The 22,757-nt window shown below is 41.0% G+C and overlaps 1 protein-coding gene and 1 gene segment (V, D, J or C); both read left to right on the plus strand.

Moving 5' to 3' along the window:
• The first annotated feature begins 5,367 nt into the window (after positions 1 to 5,367).
• Positions 5,368 to 12,857, plus strand: LOC105525110. Its single transcript, XM_011960626.1, has 4 exons — positions 5,368 to 5,494; positions 5,598 to 6,008; positions 6,601 to 6,771; positions 12,682 to 12,857. The coding sequence occupies exons 1-4, from the start codon at positions 5,449 to 5,451 to the stop codon at positions 12,855 to 12,857; spliced, it is 804 nt and encodes a 267-aa protein (XP_011816016.1). The 5' UTR covers positions 5,368 to 5,448.
• A 6,482-nt stretch (positions 12,858 to 19,339) lies between these two features.
• Positions 19,340 to 22,757, plus strand: part of LOC105525111 — a 13,460-nt gene continuing 10,042 nt past the window's right edge. The window contains 2 exon segments of the V gene segment in view: positions 19,340 to 19,397; positions 19,484 to 19,678. Of these exon segments, the coding sequence occupies positions 19,352 to 19,397; positions 19,484 to 19,678 (241 nt within the window).

A 22,757-nucleotide genomic window follows, 5' to 3' on the forward strand; every position in this document is an offset into this window, starting at 1 on the left:
TGAGAGTCCTGAGGAATCCCAGGGAAATCTGGAGAGTTTTTTCCAGTTAGAACCAGGGCAGAGACCTCCATGGGAATCTCTGATTAGAACAGGCTTTGAGTTCTGCTGGGAGCCAAGAGAGAGGCTCACCCAGGACCAGGGTCCTTAAAACCTAATGGTTTTCACAGCTGTGCCCCCTCATCTTGTAAAACTGTGACTCAGACTGATTCAGTGGACCCTCTTTCTGCTAATCCATCTTCCTTCCCTGTAGACTTGATTTTTGAAATTCCTTTTCTTCTTCTCTTCTCTGAAACCTGAAGATGTGTTTTCTGTAGTCTAAATTCCACGGCTCAGGTCTGCAGGACCTGGGTAGGCTGAGGGGACTTTCTCACTCACCCTTGCCTGGACTCTCCTACTGTCTTCTGTGCATGGAGACGTTTGGAAAATGAAGTGGACGTTAGTCATGAAGGGAATAATACTAGTTTTCTCCAATGGGATACGGATGTAGAGCTGATCTTGTGCTTCTCACACTGTCACAGAGTTTGGACTCTCACCTGTGACTTTGAGGAGAGCTGAGGATGGACACTCCATTGTGCTGTGAGCTCTGGGTAACAGTAATTGTAGGGTCTGGCTAGGCAGCCTGAGATCAATACTGCAGGCCATTGGGAAAGACAAGCTGGAATTCCTGGGAAGACCTGCATCTGCCATCCACCATGGAGTCCCATCATCTTCTGTTATGCTCTGACTGAATCAGCCCCACCTAGATTATCTAGAACAGTCTTTATGACTTAGGAAAAAATAATGGCAGGCTGCCCTAACACCTGTATTATGCCATGGAAGCAACAGCTAGGTTAGTGTGTGATTGAATACATGAGACTGTGTTCTAGTCAAGGTGACACGTCAAATTGATTGTTGCCATTATGATATTTTATTTTATATTTGGCAGTATAATCATGTTCATGCTATAAATATTTTTGCTACATTATTTGTGTCAGAGGTTTTGGAACCAGAACAACTCCATCTTGAATAGGGGCTAGGAAAAACAAGACTGAGACCTGCTGGGCTACATTCCCAGTAGGCTAAGGCATTCTTAGTCACAGGGTGAGATAGGAGGTCTGCACAAGATACAGGTCATGAAGACCTTGCTGATAAAGGTTACGGTAAAGAAGCTGGCCAAAGTCCACCAAAACCAAGATGGCGACACAAGTGACCTCTGTTCGTCCTCACTGCTCATTATATGCTAATTATAATGCATTAACATGCTAAACAACACTCCCCACAGAGCCATGACAGTTTACAAATGCCATGGCAACATCAGGAAGTTTCCCTAGATGGTCTAAAAAGGAGTAGAGGAACCATCAGCTTCCAGAATTGCCTGGGGGACACATGAATAATCTATCCCTTGTTTAAATATAATTGAGAAATAACCATAAAAATGGACAACGAGCAGCCCATGCCACTGCTCTGCCTGTGGAGTCGCCATTCTTTATTATTTTACTTTCCTAATAAACTTGCTTTCATTTTTCTTTGCCGATTTGCCCTGAATTGGGACCACATTCTGGTAACATTTGTGTTATTGTTGGTTTTCTAATCAGAAAACTTCAAGACTGGATGAAGTTTCCCTGCATTTTTGCAAGTAGATCCACCCCTTTGAGATAAAATGCACAGGGGATGGAATGAGGTTGGGAAGCTGATGGCACATGATTGAAACCTGTCCATGAGTGAAGGAGAGAGGGAGGCTGGATTGGGTAGAAAGTTCCTATATTTCTGTGCTGTGCAAGGATGGTGCAAAATATAATTGGGTCTTGTGCAAGTCAGTGCAGCCTCTCAGGGGATCCTTATGACTCCCAGAAATAATGACTCTGCTTAGGAATCACTGTGGAGTCAGTTCTTTCATTAGAGTAGACCACAGGACATGGGCCTCAGCACATGTCATGCCACAGATGTCAGAAAGCAGCTGCTGGGAACCTGATCCACCTACATTTTGCTGCCTGTAGGAGGAGGCAGGGAGGTGCATTCTCAGGGTCAACACACTGTGCATTTTCATAGAGAACACCTGTGTTTACTTTATTTTATTGGAAAATATATGAACTAATGTGCACCTGCAAACAATTGTAATTTTCACATTTATTTGAATTTCATTCATTTATACTTCTCCAAGAAGTACTGGTACAGAGCTGCATTATTCACAGGTGTTGTTCAATGAATCTAAAACATGCATTTTCCACTTTCACTGGTTTTTCTCCATGTGCAGAGACCTTCAGTGGGGCACGTCTGGCCCTTTTCCACACCGTCTCTTGTGTCCCTAGGGAAAGAGCAGAGATTTGTCTGACTGCAGAATCTGGGGTAGGAGTCTGCACACCTCAGAGCCTGCAGAGAAGCCCAGTGAAGTTTTATGGAGTCAGAGGGCTATCCCATGTGGGGAACCTCTAGCTTCCCCACTGCCAGAGACTGCTGGCCAGCTGTAACTGAGGGGTTCAGGATTAGAGCACCTGGGAGCCTATCTCATCACAGCTCCGTTATGTAACTTACCACCATCAGACTGCAGGTAACAATTCAATCTTGATTTTTCTGACCCTATTATCTCATCTTATTCATTTGTAAGTTTGGTTGTAGCAAATGCTGTCTTTTAATTTCTGATTCAAACCTCAGAATTTTATGAACTCATCAGGAATAATACAAAGTGTGTCCAGTTTTGGGGAAATATAAATGAATGTCCATATGGTTTGTACATGTGTGTGTATCAGTCCCTGACACCCCAATGAACATGATTCCTCAATTATACAGTTGAACTACAATTAGATTTGCTGAAAATTGCCTGCAGTGATGTCTATGAAGCTGACCCTGTCACCTTGCTGTGAGGAAGCTCGGTGCACAGGCGAGGTCGCACAGGAGAGCTAGAAAGTTCAGCCCCCAGGACAGGCTGAGCTCCTGAACTGGAGCCAGACATAGAACTGGGCATCTCAGAAGCAGATCCCCCAGCCCTCCTTTATCCGGGCTGCATGGGCAGCAAAGGACCAGCAGGAGATGCTCAGAACTCAGCCAAAACTGAGCCTCAGTGAGGAGCAGATGCAGCGAGGAACCAACCAGGGAGCTTCTGACCACCACCTAACATTGTCTTATTTTGCTTAACAGCGTATAACCCTCAGGAGACCATTCATCATGTTCGTTAGACCTCGTGCTCTTCATGTCCCAAAGCAAAACAGGCATAAATATGACTTGGCAGTTAGCTCTTTGAACCAGGATTATTTTTCCAAGAATGTCATCTTCATCATCAACGTCATGGTCATCATGTCAAAATCAACAGGCAAATCTAGTCACCATGAAGACAGTTTCATGGAATCATTCATATGCAATCATTCCATTCCACAGGGAATCTCTTTCAGATTCCTAAGTTGGAGTAAAGTGTTAGATTTAACTGCCAATTGTGAAACTGGTGGAGGACGTTAGATTAAAGGAATTGTCTCTGACCTCTCATGGAGCCATCTTTCCAGAAAATCATTGTGATCCTGAGTCTGTGTGAGAAATTCCAAGTGTTCCTGACCCTCATCCAGATGAGATGCTTGTCTGTGTGTTCTTGTTCCTTCCCCTGGGGTAGAGGCCTCTTGTTTTCCGTGTTGTCTTCTCCCACAGCTCTAATAATCTCTGTTGGTGTCACCATCTTCCAGATCTACTGCCATGACCTGCAGATTAAGAATCTGATTCCATAAGAAAGAGAGGGGAACTGCTTCTCAATAGATCTTTGATGGGGACCTTTGTTCCCATATCAATTCGTGAGGGGTTGCACCAGTGCCCTAGGATACTGATTTTCATGGCTTGCTCCTGCAGGGTAATATCTTAGTTTTGTTGTCGGGATCAGAGAGCTGGGTCTGGATGCATTTCAGAAATGTGGGCTCATTCTCTCCAAGACAGACACTTCAGCAAAGGACAATTTTTTGCAATGATAAAGGATTCAAAGGTGTAGGACAACTCTTCAGTATGTGGCCCCTTAGAATTTCTCACTACAGTATGCTTAACACACTCGACTTCAAGCAATCCAGTATATACTTCTTCTTCATCTTGTAATGGCCTACGTTGTATATGACAAACTCTGCCTCGGGTAATTTCACACCCTGGCTTCATTACTCTCTATAAGAACTTGCCTCTCCCTAAATTTCAAATGTTTTGTTTGTTTTCAACCAGCATTTACCTGAAGTATTAAATAAAAACTGCAAGCATCCATCTTTTCTGTTAATCTGTTATTGTTGATGTTATTGTTGTAAAAAATAAATACATATATATATATATATTTCTCATCTGTGTGCATTTTTAAGCTGAGCAGCGTATTTTTTAGTAAGACCCAGAATAATAGAAGAATCCAAACCTTTTTCAGCTGCCTAATAGAAAAACAAACTATGGTAAATTTGTTCACTGGAATACTACCCAACATTTATAATAAATACATTTCTGGTACACAGAACAACAAGGGAAAATATCTAAGTATTTATGCTGAGTTAAATAAGCCAGACAAATAGGAATATGTACCATATTACTCCATTTACATAATTTCATTTAAATGAAAAAGAATCTAAAGTAATATACAAAAGATGAGAAGTTATCTGGGAAAAGGGTATAAGAAAGGAAGGGGAAAGGAGGAGACATACAGAAGAACAAGAGAAGACATTGAGGGGAACTCACTTGTCCACCTTGGTAATGATGATGCTTACATTATGTTTATCAATTCTACATTTTAAATATGTGAAGTGTATTATCTGCCAATTAACATTCACAAAATTTATTGCACTCAAACACACGAAAAATTAGACCAAAAGTTGCGGTATAAAGATAGAAAATATCCATTAAATGTCAGAAATATCTGAGAATTTACCTCCCAAACGCTAGTTCTTTCCTCATTTTTAGGTGAATGCTAGAGTGTCACAAAATTACGCATGTTCTCAATACAGGAAGTGGGTTCCACAAAGCACGCTCCGTATGTCCATTTCTTACCCAGAGTTGTTTCAGGGATTAACTGGGATCAGTGATAAGGCGCCCAGGCCCAGGCACTGGGGATCACTCACCTCAGATATAAGCTCCTAGACACACACTTAGCCCCTCCTCCACGTGTGGGCTTTCAGTCACGTCTGTAAATGGAGAAACCATTGATTTCTACAGAACACAATTTACACAGATTTGTAAAAATACAATAGTGCAAAATGTTTATCACAACAGAATTTCCTAAAAAGTGTATTTTCTAAATACCATAATTGTCACCAACTCCTGCCGGGCCCTGTCATTTTATCTGGGGACTGCCATCTCCTCAGGGTTCCCACCCCGAGCTCTCTATGTAGTAGGAGACATGCAAATAGGGCCCTCCTATGGCTGATGAAAACCAGCCAAACCCTGACCCTGCAGCTCTGAGAGAGGAGCCCCAGCCCCGGGATTCCCAGGTGTTTCTTCTTGGTCATCAACACTGAACACAGGAGACTCACCATGGAGTTGGGGCTGAGCTGGGTTTTCCTTGTTGCTATTTTAAAAGGTGATTTATGGAGAGCTAGAGCTATTGAGTGTGAGTGGACATAAGTGAGAGAAACAGGGGCAATGTGTGACAGTTTCTGACCAGGATGTCTCTGTTTTTGCAGGTATCCAGTGTGAGGTGCAGCTGGTGGAGTCTGGGGGAGGCCTGGTACAGCCTGGGGGGTCCCTGAGACTCTCCTGTGCAGCCTCCGGATTCACCTTCGGTAACTCTGACTTGATCTGGATCCGCCAGGCTCCAGGGAAGGGTTTGCAGTGGGTCTCAGTTATTAGTAAAAGTGGTAGTATCATATACTACGCAGACTCCGTGAAGGGCCGATTCACCATCTCCAGAGACAACGCCAAGAACTCACTGTATCTGCAAATGAACAGCCTGAGAGCCGAGGACACGGCTGTGTATTACTGTGCGAGAGACACAGTGAGGAGAAGTCAGTGTGAGCAAAGACACAAACTCCTGGCAGGGTACCTGGGGCTACCAGAGAAAGCCTGGGACACTGTGCACGGGGCTGTCCCCAGGGGCAAGTGCAGGTGGTGCAGGGGCTGGTTTCCTGTCATGGTCTGGAGCTGCTGTGTTACCAAATTACCCCAGGGAATTTCTCTAGATTTGCAATTCTGTACTAACACTTTATGTCTCTGACTGCAAAACTTCCCCCTCAACACCTTGGTTTTTGTTTGTTTTGTTTTGTTTTGTTTGTAACAGGAGGACACATCCTCACCTCCACAGAAGCCTGCGTGTGTCACTTGAGGGCAGAAATGACCCTGCCTTGGTCACATTGATCAGTGTCCCGAGGAAGCCCAATGAAACCTGGGAAGCGTTTTCCAATCAGGCTCGGGGCAGAGACCTCTGTGGAAATCTCTGATTAGAATAGGCTCTGGGATTCAGAATGGGGCCAAGAGGGAGGCTCGTCCATAGCCAGGGTCCTTAAATCCCGACAGTTTTTACAGCTGTTCTCCCTCCTCTCATAAAACTGTGCACATCTGACTCAGAACTGATCCAGCTGGCCCTACTTTGCTAATCAGTTTTTCTTCTGTCTACATGTCATTCTCACAGTTCCCTTTTCTTCTCTTCCCTGAAAATAGAGGGTGTGTTTTCTGTGGTCTAAATCTCAGGGCTCAGGTCTGTCACCTGGAACTCAGGTGTGGCCCAGGCTGTGGCTCCTGTGAGAGCTGGGGAGGCCGGGGGAACTTTCCGACTCACCATTGCCTGGACCCGCCTCTGCTGCCTTCTGTGCACGGAGGCATTTGGAAACGAAGTGGACACTGGTCACCAAGGGGATGATGGTAACTTTGTCACATGGGTCTTCTGTTTCTCACACTGCCACAGAACTTCCTCCTTCATCTGTCGCTTTGGGGAGAGCTGAGGACGGACACTCTACTGTGCTGTGAGCTCTGGGTGACAGCAGTTGTAGGGTCTGGTTTGGCAAACCCTACAGGGTTTCAGGTCAATGGAGTTGGAATTCCTGGGAATATCAGCACCTGTCATACTCCATTGAGTCCCATTGTCTTCTCTTAGGCTCTTACAGAATCAGCCCCACCTAGGTTCTCTAGGACAGTCTTCCTGTCTTAGGAAAAAATGATAACAGGCTTTACTAGCACTTGTATTATACCATCAGTGCAACACCTAGGTTAGCGTGTAATTGAATAAATGACGCTATGAGTCAAGGGGACACATAAAATTGATTGTTGCCATGATATTTATTTATTGGAAACCAGAGTTTTATTGTTACTGAAATCAGTCTCCCTGAGCATTCAGGAACAGGATTTTTTAAGGATAGCTTGGTGGGTTGGGGGTAGCCAGTGAGTCAGGAGTGCTGACGGGTCGGGTCAGAGATGAAATCATAGGGAATCAAAGGTGTCTTGTGCTGAGTCAGTTTCTAGGAGGGGGCCACAAGATCGGATGAGCCATTTTATTGATCTGGGTGATGCCAGCTGATCCATCATGTGCAGGGTGCACAAAATATCTAAACATTGATCTTAGGCTTTATAATACTGATTTTATCCCCAGGAGCAAATTGGGAAGGATTAGAATTTTTAGCCACCAGCTGAATGACTCTCAAAATGTAATTTCTAATATTTTGAATAAATCGTTGGTCCCCCAAAGTCAGTCTAGCCCTCAGGACTAAGGGGATTTGTTTTGGGAAAGGGCAGTTATCATCTTTGTTTTAAACTATAAACTAAACTAAGTTCCTCCCAAAGTTAGTTAAGCCTACACTCAGGAATGAACAAAGCCAACTTGCAGGTTTGAAGGAAGATGGAGCAGGTTAGGTCATAGCTCTTTCACTGTTTCAGTTACAACTTTGCAGTGGTGGTTTCAATTCCTCCCTTTTAGTTTTATAACACCTTATCGTCTTGTTTTGATTCTCTTTAAGTGATGGTTTTATAATCATCTATGAAACTCTAACAGATGCTCTTACATGCAGGTTTTTGATTAACAGCTCTGAAGACAGTTACAATAGAATAGAGATAAAACTATCAAATAGAAGACCAAAGTAAATTTTTTTGACTTTTCACTTAAAACGTCGCCCAAGAAAACTTTTCTTTTGAGCTATTTATACCTTTAACAGTTGCATATAGTCCTGTATATAAAATTTAGAACATATTTGTTTCTGTCTGCCCATTTTCTCTTGAATTTGGAAATTATTTGTGAATATTCATAATTTGTGGCAATATAATTTTTGCATAAGTGCAATCAGAATTTTTTTTTTGCAACAGGACACACTTGGAGAAACTGGTTATTTTACCAAGTCTTTGACTATAATGGCGTGCTTGCCCTTAAGCAATCAAACTTGACTTATACAGCCAATAAGGGCCCCCTGGAAAAACTGGCCTCATACTTTGTCCACACAATCTTTGTACAGGGTTCCTGGCCAGTGGTAAGTAAAGAATGCCACTTTCTAACAGGCCCAAGAAACCCAAGCTATCTTTGGACCCCAAAGGAAAAGTAATTTACCAAACTCACAGGTATTTGAGGGCAAAAATCCATGGCTGGGCTTGGCATTTAAAAAGTCTTACCTGAGATTCCTTATGGAACAGAGTTTCCATCAAAGCCAATTTTAAAACCCTATGTAGAAAATAATTATTTGTGCTGTGCTTTGCAAATAATAAGGTCATGGGTAATAAGACTAAAGTTTATTTCGCAAATAAATGAGCCCTATCTCTATTTGTTTTTAATAAAATTGGGGACAACAGAAAAAAAGGCTTTAAAAATACAGTACACCTGTTGTTTGCTGTTCTTGGGATTTTTTTTGGCAGTTTGGAGTAAATTCTAAATTATTTGTGGGCTACAAAGTCATAAACTAATGCTTTCAAATCCTTGCTTTTAAAAGTGCGAATTGCTCTCCTTACCTTAGTTCTCATTATTTGCTTTACAGTATGCTGTTCCCTTAAATGTGGTGCTAGAATATTAGATGACAACACTAATAGCTTTGCCATGCAAGCCTTGGACCCCCAGGGAGGCCTGTATGAGTATGCTCAGACAGTTGAAATGAGATTCCAATCCTCTTACCTTGAGGTCAACACCTACCTCTACTATACCCCAGGTCATCAATAAAAATGAGGACAGTCTTTGCCCTTGTTCCAACTTCATTATCCAACATCAGAGTTTTTTTTTTTTTTTTTTTTTTGCCAAACACGATTGCCAAGTATAGTCATACTTGTATGATAAATAATTTTGCTGAAATATTTGTGTTATTGGTCTTACAAGAAGAAAACTCCAAGACTGGATTAGATTGTCATGCATTTTTCATAAGAAGTACATTCACTCTTTTGAGAGGAAATGCACAGGGGGTGACATGAGGCCGGGTAAGCTGATGGCATAGGGTGGAAATCGGTGCCTGAGTGAAGGAGAGTTGGAGGGAAGATTGGGTGAAAGTTTCTTAGGTTCCTGTGCTGTGCATGGAATGTGTGAAACATCTTTCAGTCTTCCACAGTCAACATTACACAATGGGGGATCCCCATGACTCCAGCAATAGCTCTGCCTCAGAATCACTGAAGAGTCATTTCTTTCATTAGAGTGGACCACAGGATCTGGGCTTCAGCACAAGCCATACCGCAGACACCAGAAAGCAGCAGCTTGACACCTGATCCATGTGCATTTTCCTGCCAAGCATTACTCTCATTTGCAGCTCAGGATGACAGAAACTTGACCTTGAGCTGATCTGAAAGGAAGATGGTGCTTCCTCTCCCTCAGATCTCAGTTGAAGCCATGGTGTCAGATCTCTACGGTGGAGACTAAATTTCAGTCTGTGATGAGATGGATGCCTGTCTCCTCCCAGCCTCACTTATGAGACAGAGTTTTCTTGCCACACATTATAGACCAAGAACAGAGGGACCCCAATTATTCTCACCCCTGCTCACTACATGGCAGAGGTTCTGGGAAGTTTCCTGGGAGAGGTACAATGAGACTATGTGAGTCCATGACTCCCCTACAGTTTTCTGCTCTTAAAGCAGGAATGTCACTCAGAGATATATGAATAATTTCGTGTGCACCAAGGCAAAGGCTGTTATATTTTTATAGGTAAAGATGCAGGGCACAAAAACAGAGATACAGCACGCTCTAAATTGTGTGACTATATTTGCAGTCCAATGTGAGTAATTTCTGCACTAAAGTTATCCTAAAACACACAATATATTTTTGTTGTAAGTAATTAATGAAAAGCTGACAGCTCCATGAGAGCAATAATACACTTGGCTTAGCAGAGGGAATGAGAAATAGCATAATTTAAGAATAATAAGATGGACACCGTGCCATGTGTCTATATTTTCAACTAGTCAGGATGCTAATGTGGGAAGATCACCTGAGCCCAGGATTTCAAGGCCAGCCTGCAAAATATTACCAGACCCATTTTACTGAAAAATAAAATAACATTCTGGGTCATGACAAGCCTTAAAAACTGATCCTCCAAATAGGAACGAATTTAGTTGCATTAGATTGTGGATTGATTTTTGACACAAAACAGTGACACCATGCCAGCAATGAGTACAGAATAGCATTCAGTTGTTATTTTAAGAGATATAGACTCCCAAACAGAGACATGAAGTAGAGACTGTCAAAGGCAACAGTGCCAAATGACTGCTTTTCCATTGATGCTGTGTGTATATCCAGGAATGCACCTGTGAGTGACGACATCATGTCCTTCATAGTGTGAGATAAAGAGACATTACTACCCATCTGACAAAGGATTAATCACCAGAATATACCAGGATCTCAGACAACTCCGGAGGAAAATCATCTAGTAATCCGAATAAAAAACAGGCAATAATCATTTCTAAAAATAAGACTTTCAAATTGCAAACAGGCATATAAAAATGTGTTGTACAACACTGATCAACAGAAACATGTAAAACAAAACTACAGTGAAATATCATCTCATCTGATTTTAAAATGATTTTAACCAAAAGCCAGACAAAAAGAAATGCTGGTAAGGATCTGGAGAAATGGGAACACTCATAAACTGTTAGTGGGCATTTAAATTAATACAACCACTATGGAGAACAGCTTAGAAATTCCTCAAAACCTAATAATAGAGTTATATAATTCAGCAATCTTGCTGCTGGCAAGTACCCCCCGCCCACAAAGAAAAATGTTTTTTGCACTACCGTGTTTGTTACAGCACTGTTCATCACAGCCACAATTTGAAAGCAACCTAAGTGCCCATTAACAGATGAATGGATAAATAAAACTGGTACATATAGGATATGGATTAATATTATGCCGTGAAAAGAATGAGATTTTGTCATTTGCAACAGCATGGATGAAACTGGAGTTCATTACATTAATTGAAATAAGCCCAAAACCAAAACACAAACTTCCCATATTCTCATTTAGTTGTGAAAGTTAAAAATTAAGACAATTGAACTCATGGAGATAGAGAGTGAAAGGATGGTCACCAGAGGCTGGGAAGGTCTATGGTGGATGGGGATTACTGGGGATGCTCAATGGGTAGAAAAAGTGGTTAGAAATAATAAATAATATAGAATATTTGATAAGACAACAAAGTAGGCCGGGCGCGGTGGCTCAAGCCTGTAATCCCAGCACTTTGGGAGGCCGAGACGGGCGGATCACGAGGTCAGGAGATCAAGACCATCCTGGCTAACACAGTGAAACCCCGTCTCTACTAAAAAATACAAAAAACTAGCCGGGCGAGGTGGCGGGCGCCTGTAGTCCCAGCTACTCGGGAGGCTGAGGCAGGAGAATGGCATGAACCCGGCAGGCGGAGCTTGCAGTGAGCTGAGATCCGGCCACAGTACTCCAGCCCGGGCGACAGAGCGAGACTCCGCCTAAAAAAAAAAAAAAAAAAAGACAACAAAGTATAGTCCTTAATAACATAATTATAGATTGTAAAATAACTAAAAGTATATAAATGGAATGTAGGTAAATCAAATAATTAATACTTGAGATGATGTATAAACCATTCATCATAATGTGATTATTATGCATTTCATGCTGTATCAAAGTCAGGTACTCCATAAATATACACATGTATTATTTACACACAAAAATTCAAAATCAAAGTGTTTGTGAATCTATTCTTCTGTTTCTATATTACCTTAGACTGAAGAATATACTGGTTTCTTCCTGCCACTGAGATCCACATAGACATTCATAGCCTTCTTTCTTTGCCTGTCCATAATCCCACACTCTAAATTGAGGAAACCTCTTCTACCATATAAAATTAATTTACTTAGTGCACAATTTCAAAACACACAAAATGTGTTAGAATTGTTAAACTGACCCTTGTTGAAAATATGTGTATCAACTACTGTCCAGTGCTTATATGCAGCGTATTTATATTTTACTATCACAACATCAAATTCTTACCAAAGATACTTGATTATTTTATTCATGCTCCACCTTCTGCAGTGAAATTAGTTCAAACCATTTTATCATTGTCAGATATTGCATGTAGATTTCATTTTATTCTGTTTCATGACCAGCTAAATACTTTTGAAGTTGTATGCATTTAGGTTAACACTTTGTCTCAAAAAATTATGAGTTTTCACAAATTATTTATGCCATGTGTTTATTATTGAACATCACGAAAATAGTTTCATTGTGATTAAAAAGTGTGTGTTTCACCTAATCCACACACCTTCTCTCAAAATTCCTGGAAAACCTCAAAGATTTACTGGATCTGTATTTTAGTCTTTGGCGAAATAGCCTGGCTGTTCTCTTGGTCTTTTTTTGCAAAGCATCAAGATTCACCTTCACTGACTACAGCATGAATTGGGCCCAGATGGCTGGAGGAGAGGGGCTGGAGTGGGTGGTAGCAGCTCTGCACCAGCACAAGGAAGATTTACAATACCCAGGGATAACACTTAATATCACAATCTCCTTTAAAACGATCTACGTGAGAGCTGCGGAGTAGGCAATGTGTTACCGTGAGAGACACGGAGAGGTACGTCTATGTGAGTCTAGAGGCAAACTTTCCTGCAGGAAGACAAGAGGGGACTTTGTGGTGAATGGGCTCAGAACCACCAGGAGGTGCTCGGGATGGTAGGGTGTGCTCAGGACCCCATGGGGTGCTCAGAACACTAGAGGGCGCTCAAGACCAGCAGGAGGGGCTCAGGACAACAGGGGACACTCAGGACACCAGGGGGCACTGAGGACACCAGACGATGCTCAAGACGCCAGGGGGCGCTCAACACAATCAAAGGGCACAGAATCATGAGGGTGCAATTCCAGACCACCAGAAAACTCTCAGGATCACCCAAGAGGGTCTCAGAATCCACCAGGGGTAACAGGACAACCTAAAGGCACACGAGACCACCAGGAGACACTCATGACCACTGAAGAACATTGAGGACATCAGGGGTTCAGGACCAACAAGGAGGGCTCGGGCCACCATGGGGCTCTCCACAACCACCAGGGAATCAATTGTTCAGGACACCACGGTTCACTTAGGAGGCAGATCCACATCGGGTGCCTGGGAAGGGTGAGATTTGCTTTTAGACATTGCTGATTCCTGAGCTGGTCAAGCAGAAGTCTTCCCAGGATCTCTCGCCATTTCTTCCTTGTAACCTATGGTTTCTTTCACATACAAATCATTAACTTAGAACAGGAATTCAGTTCAACTTTTAACTCTGCATATTTTTAGAATAATACTAGCAATAGTAATTCAATGTGTTTTGATAATAAGAAACAGTGTATGCCTAATTCAAACTTTGGTTCCATGCATGGGTTTTTGTTTTTTGTGCTGTGTCAGTTACACAATTGGAAATCCTTTTCTAACAATAACTCAGCAGTTTCATGGTGTTAAGTTTCTATTCCTTTCATCTGCCTTTTGTGGAGGTGAAAAACCACTTTCAGGGGTCAGTTCCTCCACCTTTGTTGAGTTCTGGGGTTCTGCTCTTCACACTGTTTCTCCACCTTCCTTTCTTCTATCAAATCATTTTGCCTTCCTCAGTCTTCCAGTAAGGAAACAAGTCCCTTTATTTTGTCTTCTCCATGTCTGGTGAATCTGTTTGCTTCTCTTGGTAATAATTGAAGCCAACCAAGTTTAGGAGGATAAGAGTTCTCCTTAGAATGTGCTCATCTAGGCCAGGTGCGGTGTCTCACGCCTGTAATCCCAGCATTTTGGGAGGCTGAGGTGGGTGGATAACTGAAGTTGGGAGTTCGAGACCAGCCTGGCCAACATGGCAAAACCCTGTCTCTAGTAAGAATACAAAATTAGTCAAGCATGGTGGCAGGCACCTGTAATCCCAGCTACTTGAGAGGCTGAGGCAGGAGAATGACTTGAACCCCAGGGGAGGAGGTTGCAGTGAGTTGAGATCATGCCACTTCACTCTAGCCTGGGTGACAGAAAGAAACTGTGAAAAGAAAGACCGACAGGCAGATGGAAAGAAGAAAGAGAGAGAGAGGGAGAGAGGGAGAGGAGAGGAGAGGAGAGGAGAGGAGAGGAGAAGAAACATACTCAATCACCTGTAGACTCTCTGACCTCCTCACCCTTTCCTAGGGTCCTGCAGACATCACCCCACAACATCAAGTCTTTTTCCTATGTACCGCAGAGTGGGTTCTGCTGCTCCTGCTGCTCTCTGTGTGCTCAGCGCTGAGGCTCACAAGCGCTTTGATGATGAAGTTCAAGCCCCTAAAGTGTTTGCAAACTCTCAGACCACCCTCTAGCAAGCTGCCATTGTGAGTGAATTCTGGGAATCCTGGGCTGATTTCAGTTCCATATTGCTGGATGTTCTCTAGCATCCAGGAGTATTGGCAAATAAACACCTAGAATTTGTATTGAAACTTTATGCAATATCAATGGTAGAAAACAATCCTAATTTCTAAATAAGAACATTTTATCCTGACTTTTGTAAAAATATAATGTGAATTTAACCAATAATGTAATAAAATGTTTTAAGTGGTGTTTCTTATATTTTATTACATTTATTAATAATTGACAGATATTTAAAGTATACTAATAGCATAAATGACAAATAAACCAACACAGAGGCTATACATAAATACCACTGTACATTATTTAATTTGGCAAGAATGGCATTTACTTTAAGTTCTACCAAAACTTGCCTATAAATGTGTTTGTTTACTGGCATTAGGATAGAGAAGCAATCACACAGAACAACAACATTTTGGAATACTACATTATGCTATAAAACAGAATAAATTCAACTCAATTAAATAATTAAAATAATATTAAATAAATTCGTGTTCTGTTTTGGTATTTGGATATGTGTTCATTTTTGTATTTTCTTTTTTGTATCTTTAGTAGAGATGGGGTTTCACCATGTTGGCCAGGCTCATCTCAAACTCCTGACCTCAGGTGATCCACCCACCTCGGCCTCCCAAAGTGCTGGGATTACAGACGTGAGCCACCGCACCCGACCCATTTTTGTATTTTCACATGTATGTTTCAGTACTGAGCATATGTATGTATGTGTATGTGTATGTGTGATTATAAACTTATAAAATATTTTATTCGTCTATATAGTTATGCAAATTGAAGAGTTTCATGTGAAGAGACAGTAGAAAACACAAAAGCAAAAGAGTTGTAGAAAGCATTTGCAATACCTAGGGCCTACAGAGGAGTCATATTAATATGAAAAACAATAGCTTAATATTTTGGAAATGACACACACAGTAACAAATATCTATATGCAATTAACAAGATATTGGCACAAAGTTAAGAAAAAATTACATAAGTGTGCTCACTATTGGTCTATAAAATGCCTATAATAATACTTTTTATTTATCATATTATAGAAAATAAAATAACTATATGAATAGCACTCTCTTTGCTTGATTTTAGCATTAGGTGCTTCCCATGTTTTTTGATACAAATAAACATTTGTCATTTTTTATCATAATTTCAATATTTTCTTCTAGAATATATGTTCATAATTATAACTGGAAGTATAGAATTTCCAGAAACTTATTTTATCAGTTGTGACTTGTATTCTTATGATCGTCTTTTTACATTAATGTACCTTTGATTCAGAATAATAATAGGTAAAATAATTATAAAGTTAATACCCTGTGTTCCCACCTCCAAGTATCTCCTAAGATGAATATCCTCCATCATGATAAGATATGGTGTTAACACATTTACATTGATAAATTTAAAATTATTCCATACCAGACCTTATGTAGCATTTTTCCAATAATTTATTTTGTAAACCAAAAATAAAATTCTAAGCTTCCTCAAGCAACTGAATGAACCCAACCCTCAGCCAAGGGGATTTCAAAGTAAATTCTAAAACTTGTTCCAGCAATGATGGGAAAGTGAGAGGTCAGACATGCCTCATTAATTCTCCTCTCATTGGAATTAAGGCGCCAGTGGCCAGCATTAGCACTAAAACAAAGATCTTAAGACTTACAAAACTATATTTTTGCTATAAACACTCTTTATAGAAAAAAGACACCAAATTACAACCTGATTCTAGCATAACATCACATGACAAACAGGAAGACCTAATGATCTATTCTCTATGAAGTCTGCTACCTGGAGGCTTCATCTGCATAATAAGAACTATGATCTCCACAACCCCTTATCTTAATCTAGATGCTCATTTGTAAGAAGTGTATTGCCTTACATTTCAACCAATTGCCAATCAGAAAATCTTTGAATTCACCTATGTCCTGGAAGCCCAGGCATAAACTTTTCCTGCCTTTCTGGACTGCATAAATGGTATAGCTCACATGTGTTGATTAACATCTGCCTGTAACTTCTGACCCACAAAAATATATAAAATCAAGCTGTAGCCAAACCATTTTGGACACATCTTCTCAGGAACTCCTGGAGTGGGCCTTGGCCAATCAAATATATCTCAAAATGAACGATTTTACATATTTCATAGTTTGTCTCTTTTAACAGATATCTTCTTCTTCTTCTTCTTCTTCTTCTTCTTCTTCTTCTTCTTCTTCTTTTTGAGACGGAATCTCTCTTTGCTGTTGCTTTTGTATATTTGTTTGTTCCCAGATTCCATCAAGGTCATCACTTTGAATTCAGTTGTCATGTTCCTTTATTCTCTTCTGGTAAATCACAGCTTGTATTTCTGAAGTTTTCCAGGTGAATATTTTATAGATACAAATGTATCAAGTAGTTGAAAGTGTCATTTGGGACACTTCTATCTCCATCTTCTATATTTGTTAGTCTATTTACTGTTCCAAATCCATTTAATAAGTGTTTTATAATGTATTTTGGAAAATTGATCCCAATATTCTGTGTAATATTTCACTTGAGTTACAAAGGTATTCATTTTATGATTATTTGGTCTGAAATTCATAGCTATTCAAGTTTGCTTTGGTTTGTGTTTTCATGGTATATATTTTTCTATTCTTATTTTTTCTATTCATGAATATCTAAAGAAGTTTTCTTGGAGAGAGATAATTGCTGCATCCTAATTTTTTAGTTGACTGTGAGGAATTATTTCTTAATGATATTACTCTTTTATCCAATGATTCTTGTTTTAATTTATCTTTTTACAACAATGTGTATTGTTTCTATTAATTTATTATTAATTATTATGTGACTAATATTTTATAGGTTACCATAAGGATAACAATAAGACATTTCTACAATTGAATTCTAATTCAAAAGTGTAATACCCCTTTATATATAGAAGAGAGATATTATAACTGTATATGTCTATTTTCTCTTTTCTATCACTTTTTTAATTTTCTCAGTTGGTAGTTATGCATGCTATAAAAATGTGATATTGGAATTTTATAATTGCTCTACACATTTATATAATAAAAGAAATACAAATGCAAAAACAAAATTGAAACCTCATTTTCCATTGTTGACAATCTTTATTTTTTTTGAATAGAATTCAGGTAATGGATGTATATCATATGGCTACTCACCTAGCAACTCTGCTAAAATGTCTATGGAAAGATTATTGTGCTGGGAATAGATTTTCTCAGGATTTATTTGTCCTAAAAAGTACTTATTTTTCTTTGATTTATCATCTCCACAGATAATGTTAAGAAGATGCTGTATCTGCAAATGGGCAATCTGCAAACCAGGAACACGCCACTATATTACTGTGCAACAGAAGTGCATGAGGAAAGGCCAGTGTGAGCACAGACGCAAACCTCCAGGGACACACGGGCAAATTAGCTGCAGGGGGTGCTCGGGACTCACTGATCAGAGTCAATCCCAGAGGGAGGTGCACAGAAAGGTTAGGACTGCTTTCCTGCAAAGATGAAAACAAACAAACAAACAAACAAAAAAAAAACTTTCTCCATCTGAGAGTTTCTCCAGGGAACTTCTCTAATTTCAGAATTCTGTACCTACCTACCAATGCCATCTCTAAATTAAATATTGCGTTATGAGGACATATTCTCCCATGGACAAAATGCAAACCGACACTTACAGAGATGAAAAGCACTCAACCATGGTCGCCAGAATTGGAGACGTGTAGAAGCTCGGTGGGACCTGTTGAATCTTCTCCAATCACACTCACAGCAGAGACCTTACTGGGTCTCCCTGACTTGAATAGTCTTTAGGGAGGGTGATACCAGCCTGAAGATGGTGGACCGTGGTCAGCGTCATATAGAATATGGGGACCCTCACAGTCTTTATGTCTGACCCTTCTCCTGACACTAAAGTATGCAAATTAATATCAACACTGATCTGGTGCTTCTTTTGATTCTAATTCATTTTCTTTCTTTTTAGTTGTCATTCTCACTATTCCTTGGATTTTCCTGCTCCCTGAAAAAGGTAAATGTAGTTGCTGTGATCTCAATTCAAGGGCTGAAGCCCTTTCCCTGTAGATCAGTTTGGGCTCAGGCTGTGGCTACTGCAGCCATGTGGAAGAGGCTGAAGGTACTTTCTTCCCTCCCCTTGCTCAGGACCATCCACTGTGTTGTGTGTAGGCTTCCCTGGAAATGCAGTAGCCATTTGTTGTGAAAGAAATGAGCTTGTCTGGTTAAAACGGGAGGTGGATGTAGAATTAATTGGCTACTACATAAACTGTCCTTCTCCACCAGTGCTTTTAGGACAAGATTGTGAAATTTGTAAGAATCAAAACAGAGTCACGTGTGTCAAAATCCTGACAAACGGAGTCAGGGAAGTGTAGGGAGAATTCTCACACACATATCCCTGATAGCAAGAAATATCATAAAATAATTCTTGCACAAAGGCCAACACAGCCTCCTAATCAAGACTTCTGCCAAGACATCTCAGAAACTACTTGTCCAGCCTTAGATTAATGCCATCTGAATTACACTGATCGTGTTACTGTCACTGCTCCTCACCACAGATGCACTACGCTACTGAGTCCTGAAACCTGACTCCATCCCATACAGTAGGGCACAGATGAGGGATGCAAATCTCCACCAGCTCCACCCTCCCCTGGGTTGAAAAGCCGAGCACAGGGCCTGGCTCAGTGACTGCTGTGCCCCACCATGGACACGCTTTGCTCCACACTCCTGCTGCTGACCGTCCCTTCATGTGAGTGCTGTGATCAGGGACTCCCTCAGGGATAAAACATCTGTTCTCTCCTCTGTGGGCTTCATCTTCTTCTGCTTTCTCCACAGGGGTCTTGTCCCAGGTCACCTTGAAGGAGTCTGGTCCTGCGCTGGTGAAACCCACACAGACCCTCACGCTGACCTGCACCTTCTCTGGGTTCTCACTCAGCACTAGTGGTATGGGTGTGAGCTGGATCCGTCAGCCCCCAGGGAAGGCCCTGGAGTGGCTTGCACGCATTGATTGGGATGATGATAAATACTACAGCACATCTCTGAAGAGCAGGCTCACCATCTCCAAGGACACCTCCAAGAACCAGGTGGTCCTTACAATGACAAACATGGACCCTGTGGACACAGCCACATATTACTGTGCACGGAGACCACAGAGACACAGCCCAGGATGCCTCCTGTACAAGAACCCAGGCTGCTGCTCAGTGGTGCCCCCTCCCCACCAATGCAGAACAGGAAAGTGCGGCTGAGATGCCATTTCCTGCTACAGCCTGAGTTTCCTATCACCACTAGACTCAGAGCCCTGTCTTCCTCCTCCTTCTTTACTAATAACTGGCATGTCTCCTGTTAATGGTTCATGCAAGCAGCAGCTGTATCCTGTTTGACAAAGATTCAGCATGAAACATCCCTATTACCTGAGCCAGATGCATCACTGGTATGTGGCCACCAGTTTCTTGGGCTCATACCACCCCAAAGGGCAGAATACACATCAGCAGAACATATGCCTTTATTAAACTGCGGGAAATGACATTGGAGAAAAATGAAGGGATAAGAGAGCAGGAGGAATTGTGGAAGTGCAGATAATAGCTTTTCTTGTAGAGAGAAAGTTGCAATCATAAAGTAATTTTATAAAACAATAAAATAGATGGAATATGTCCTCATCATGGAGGGTCTCACAGTGTCAGTGCACAAATAAATTTCTAAAAATGTCATAGGGTAGGTGTGACACATGAGGCTTATTTCCACACAAGGAGCCCAGGTAAGTAAAAATCCAACTCTTAGAAAGGGAAGTGCCTCAACTCGACTTCAGAAACCCACCTCAGTGAGTCTGAGGAGCAATGTGGAAAAGAAATGGGAAATCCAACAATATCTTTCTTATGAAAATCCTAGCTCATGTTTGAACACGAAACACAACTGTCCACAGTTTTAGGAAAATCATCCCATGGCAACAAATAACTACACTCAAAAGCTACTGAACTAAGAGAGTTTCAGCAATGAGCAGGTCAGTGCTGATATCCCGGGAGAATCGAGGCTCTCAGGCACATTGTGCAAAACCCAGAATTGAGCCACACCATCTATGGCCAAGTGATCTTTGACAAAGGTCACAAAAATATGCACGGGGAGGAGGACTCGCTCTTCATGCCATGTTGCTGGGACAACTGGGCTGCCATATGCGGAAGAATGAAACTGGACCCCAACATCTCAACATATACATAACCAACAGAAAATGGACGGAAGGCTTGATTATAGGACCTCAGACTATAAACGCACTTGAAGGAAACCCCAGGAGAACTCCTCTGGACATTGGGCTTAGTAAATGATTTATGACTAAAACCTCAAAGCACAAGCAATAACATAAAAAAATAGACAAATGGAACTTTAAAGAGCTTCCACACAGAAACCGAGGGAACAGACAAATTACAGAATGATAAAAAATATTTGCACACATTGCATCTGGCGGGGGACTGATAGGCAGAATTTACATGGAACTGAAACAACTTCACCACAACAGCAGCTACGAAAAACAACCTCATTACAAAGGACACAAGTAGGAATTTTTTTAAGCAACACATAAAACTGGACCATAGATATGTAAACAATACCAAACATCACTAATTATCAGGGAGATGCAATTGAAACAGCAAAGAGATATCTTACTCCAGTCAGAATGGCTCTTATTAAAGAGGCAAAAATAAGAGACACTGGTGAGGATTGAAGGCAAAGGGAACTGTCAGTCACTGTTGGTGAGGATGTAGATGAGCACAGCCTCTGTGGAAAACAGTATGGAGATTTTTCGAAGAAATAAAAGTAGAACTACCTTTGGTTCAATAACCCCACCCCTGGGTAACCACCCAAAGGAAAACTAAATCATTATATCAGAATGATAGTCAGACTTTGGTTTTCCTGCAGAACTATTCACAGTAGCACATGCATCCATCTAAGGAATTAACCTGTGTCTAACAAAAGATAATTTTATAAAGAAAATATTACATATATACAATTAAATACTATCCAGCCATATTAAGGAATGGAATCTGGCTCAAGCCTGTAATCCCAGCACTTTGGGAGGCCGAGACGGGTGGATCACGAGGTCAGGAAATCGAGACCATCCTGGTCTACATGGTGAAACCCCGTCTCTACTAAAAATACAAAAAACTAGCCGGGCGAGGTGGTGGCGCCTGTACTCCCAGCTACTCGGAGGCTGAGGCAGGAGAATGGTGTGAACCCAGGAGGCGGAGCTTGTAGTGAGCTGAGATCCGGCCACTGCACTCCAGCCTGGGCGACAGAGCGAGACTCTGTCTCAAAAACAAACAAACAAAAAGGAATGGAATCATGTGTTTTGCAGCTGCATGGATGGAACTCGAGGTCATTATTTTAAGTGTAATAACTGAGAAACGGAAGAGTACACACTACATGTTCTCACTTACGAATGGGAGCTAAGTACTATGTGCACAGGGACACAGAGAAAGGAATGATGGACACTGGAGTCTCAGAAAGACAGGCGAGCAGAAGGTGGGAGAATGGTGGGAAATTACTTAAGGGGTACGATGTACATTATTTGGATCATGGATACATTAAAGCCAAGACTACTACACAATATATATGTAACAAAATTGCAGTCACTCCCCATAAATTTATACATATAAAATAAAAACACATACAATTAAAATATGAAATTATTAACAGTTGATCAGTAATCCAGAAAATTAAAATTTATGATCAATAAGTGAAAATAATGTTAGTTGAACTTCATCAAATTTTAAGACATTGCCTAATCAAGTGACCATCAAGAAAATGAAGGACAAGCTTCAGAGGAGAAAATATTTGCAAATCATATATCTACCAATGTAATTATAATAAGAATCTGCAAAACTCAACAGTAAAAAGAAGCAATCTGTTTATAAAATAGGCAAAGGTTTGTGCAAACCTTTTATCAAAGAAGATGCACAGATGACACATCAGCATATGAATGTGATTTTCTATTAGAGAAATGCAAATCAAGACCAAAAGGAGACACGACTCTAGGCTTTAGAATGACAAAAAATAAAGAAAAAAATTCTGACAATACCAGTGTCAGTGAGCATGCCAGGCCTCTAGAGACTAAAATATTGCT

This window comes from Colobus angolensis, unplaced genomic scaffold (assembly GCF_000951035.1).
Source record: "Colobus angolensis palliatus isolate OR3802 unplaced genomic scaffold, Cang.pa_1.0 Scaffold519, whole genome shotgun sequence".
NCBI classification, from domain to species: domain Eukaryota; kingdom Metazoa; phylum Chordata; class Mammalia; order Primates; family Cercopithecidae; genus Colobus; species Colobus angolensis.

Bases quoted from the DNA above. Each gene is read 5' to 3' on its own strand.
- LOC105525110 (XM_011960626.1), top strand. From the start codon at position 5,449: ATGGAGTTGGGGCTGAGCTGGGTTTTCCTTGTTGCTATTTTAAAAG. The intron at 5,495-5,597 runs GTGATTTATGGA...CTGTTTTTGCAG, and splicing joins CCTTGTTGCTATTTTAAAAG to GTATCCAGTGTGAGGTGCAG. The intron at 6,009-6,600 runs GCAAGTGCAGGT...TCTAAATCTCAG, and splicing joins GCACGGGGCTGTCCCCAGGG to GGCTCAGGTCTGTCACCTGG.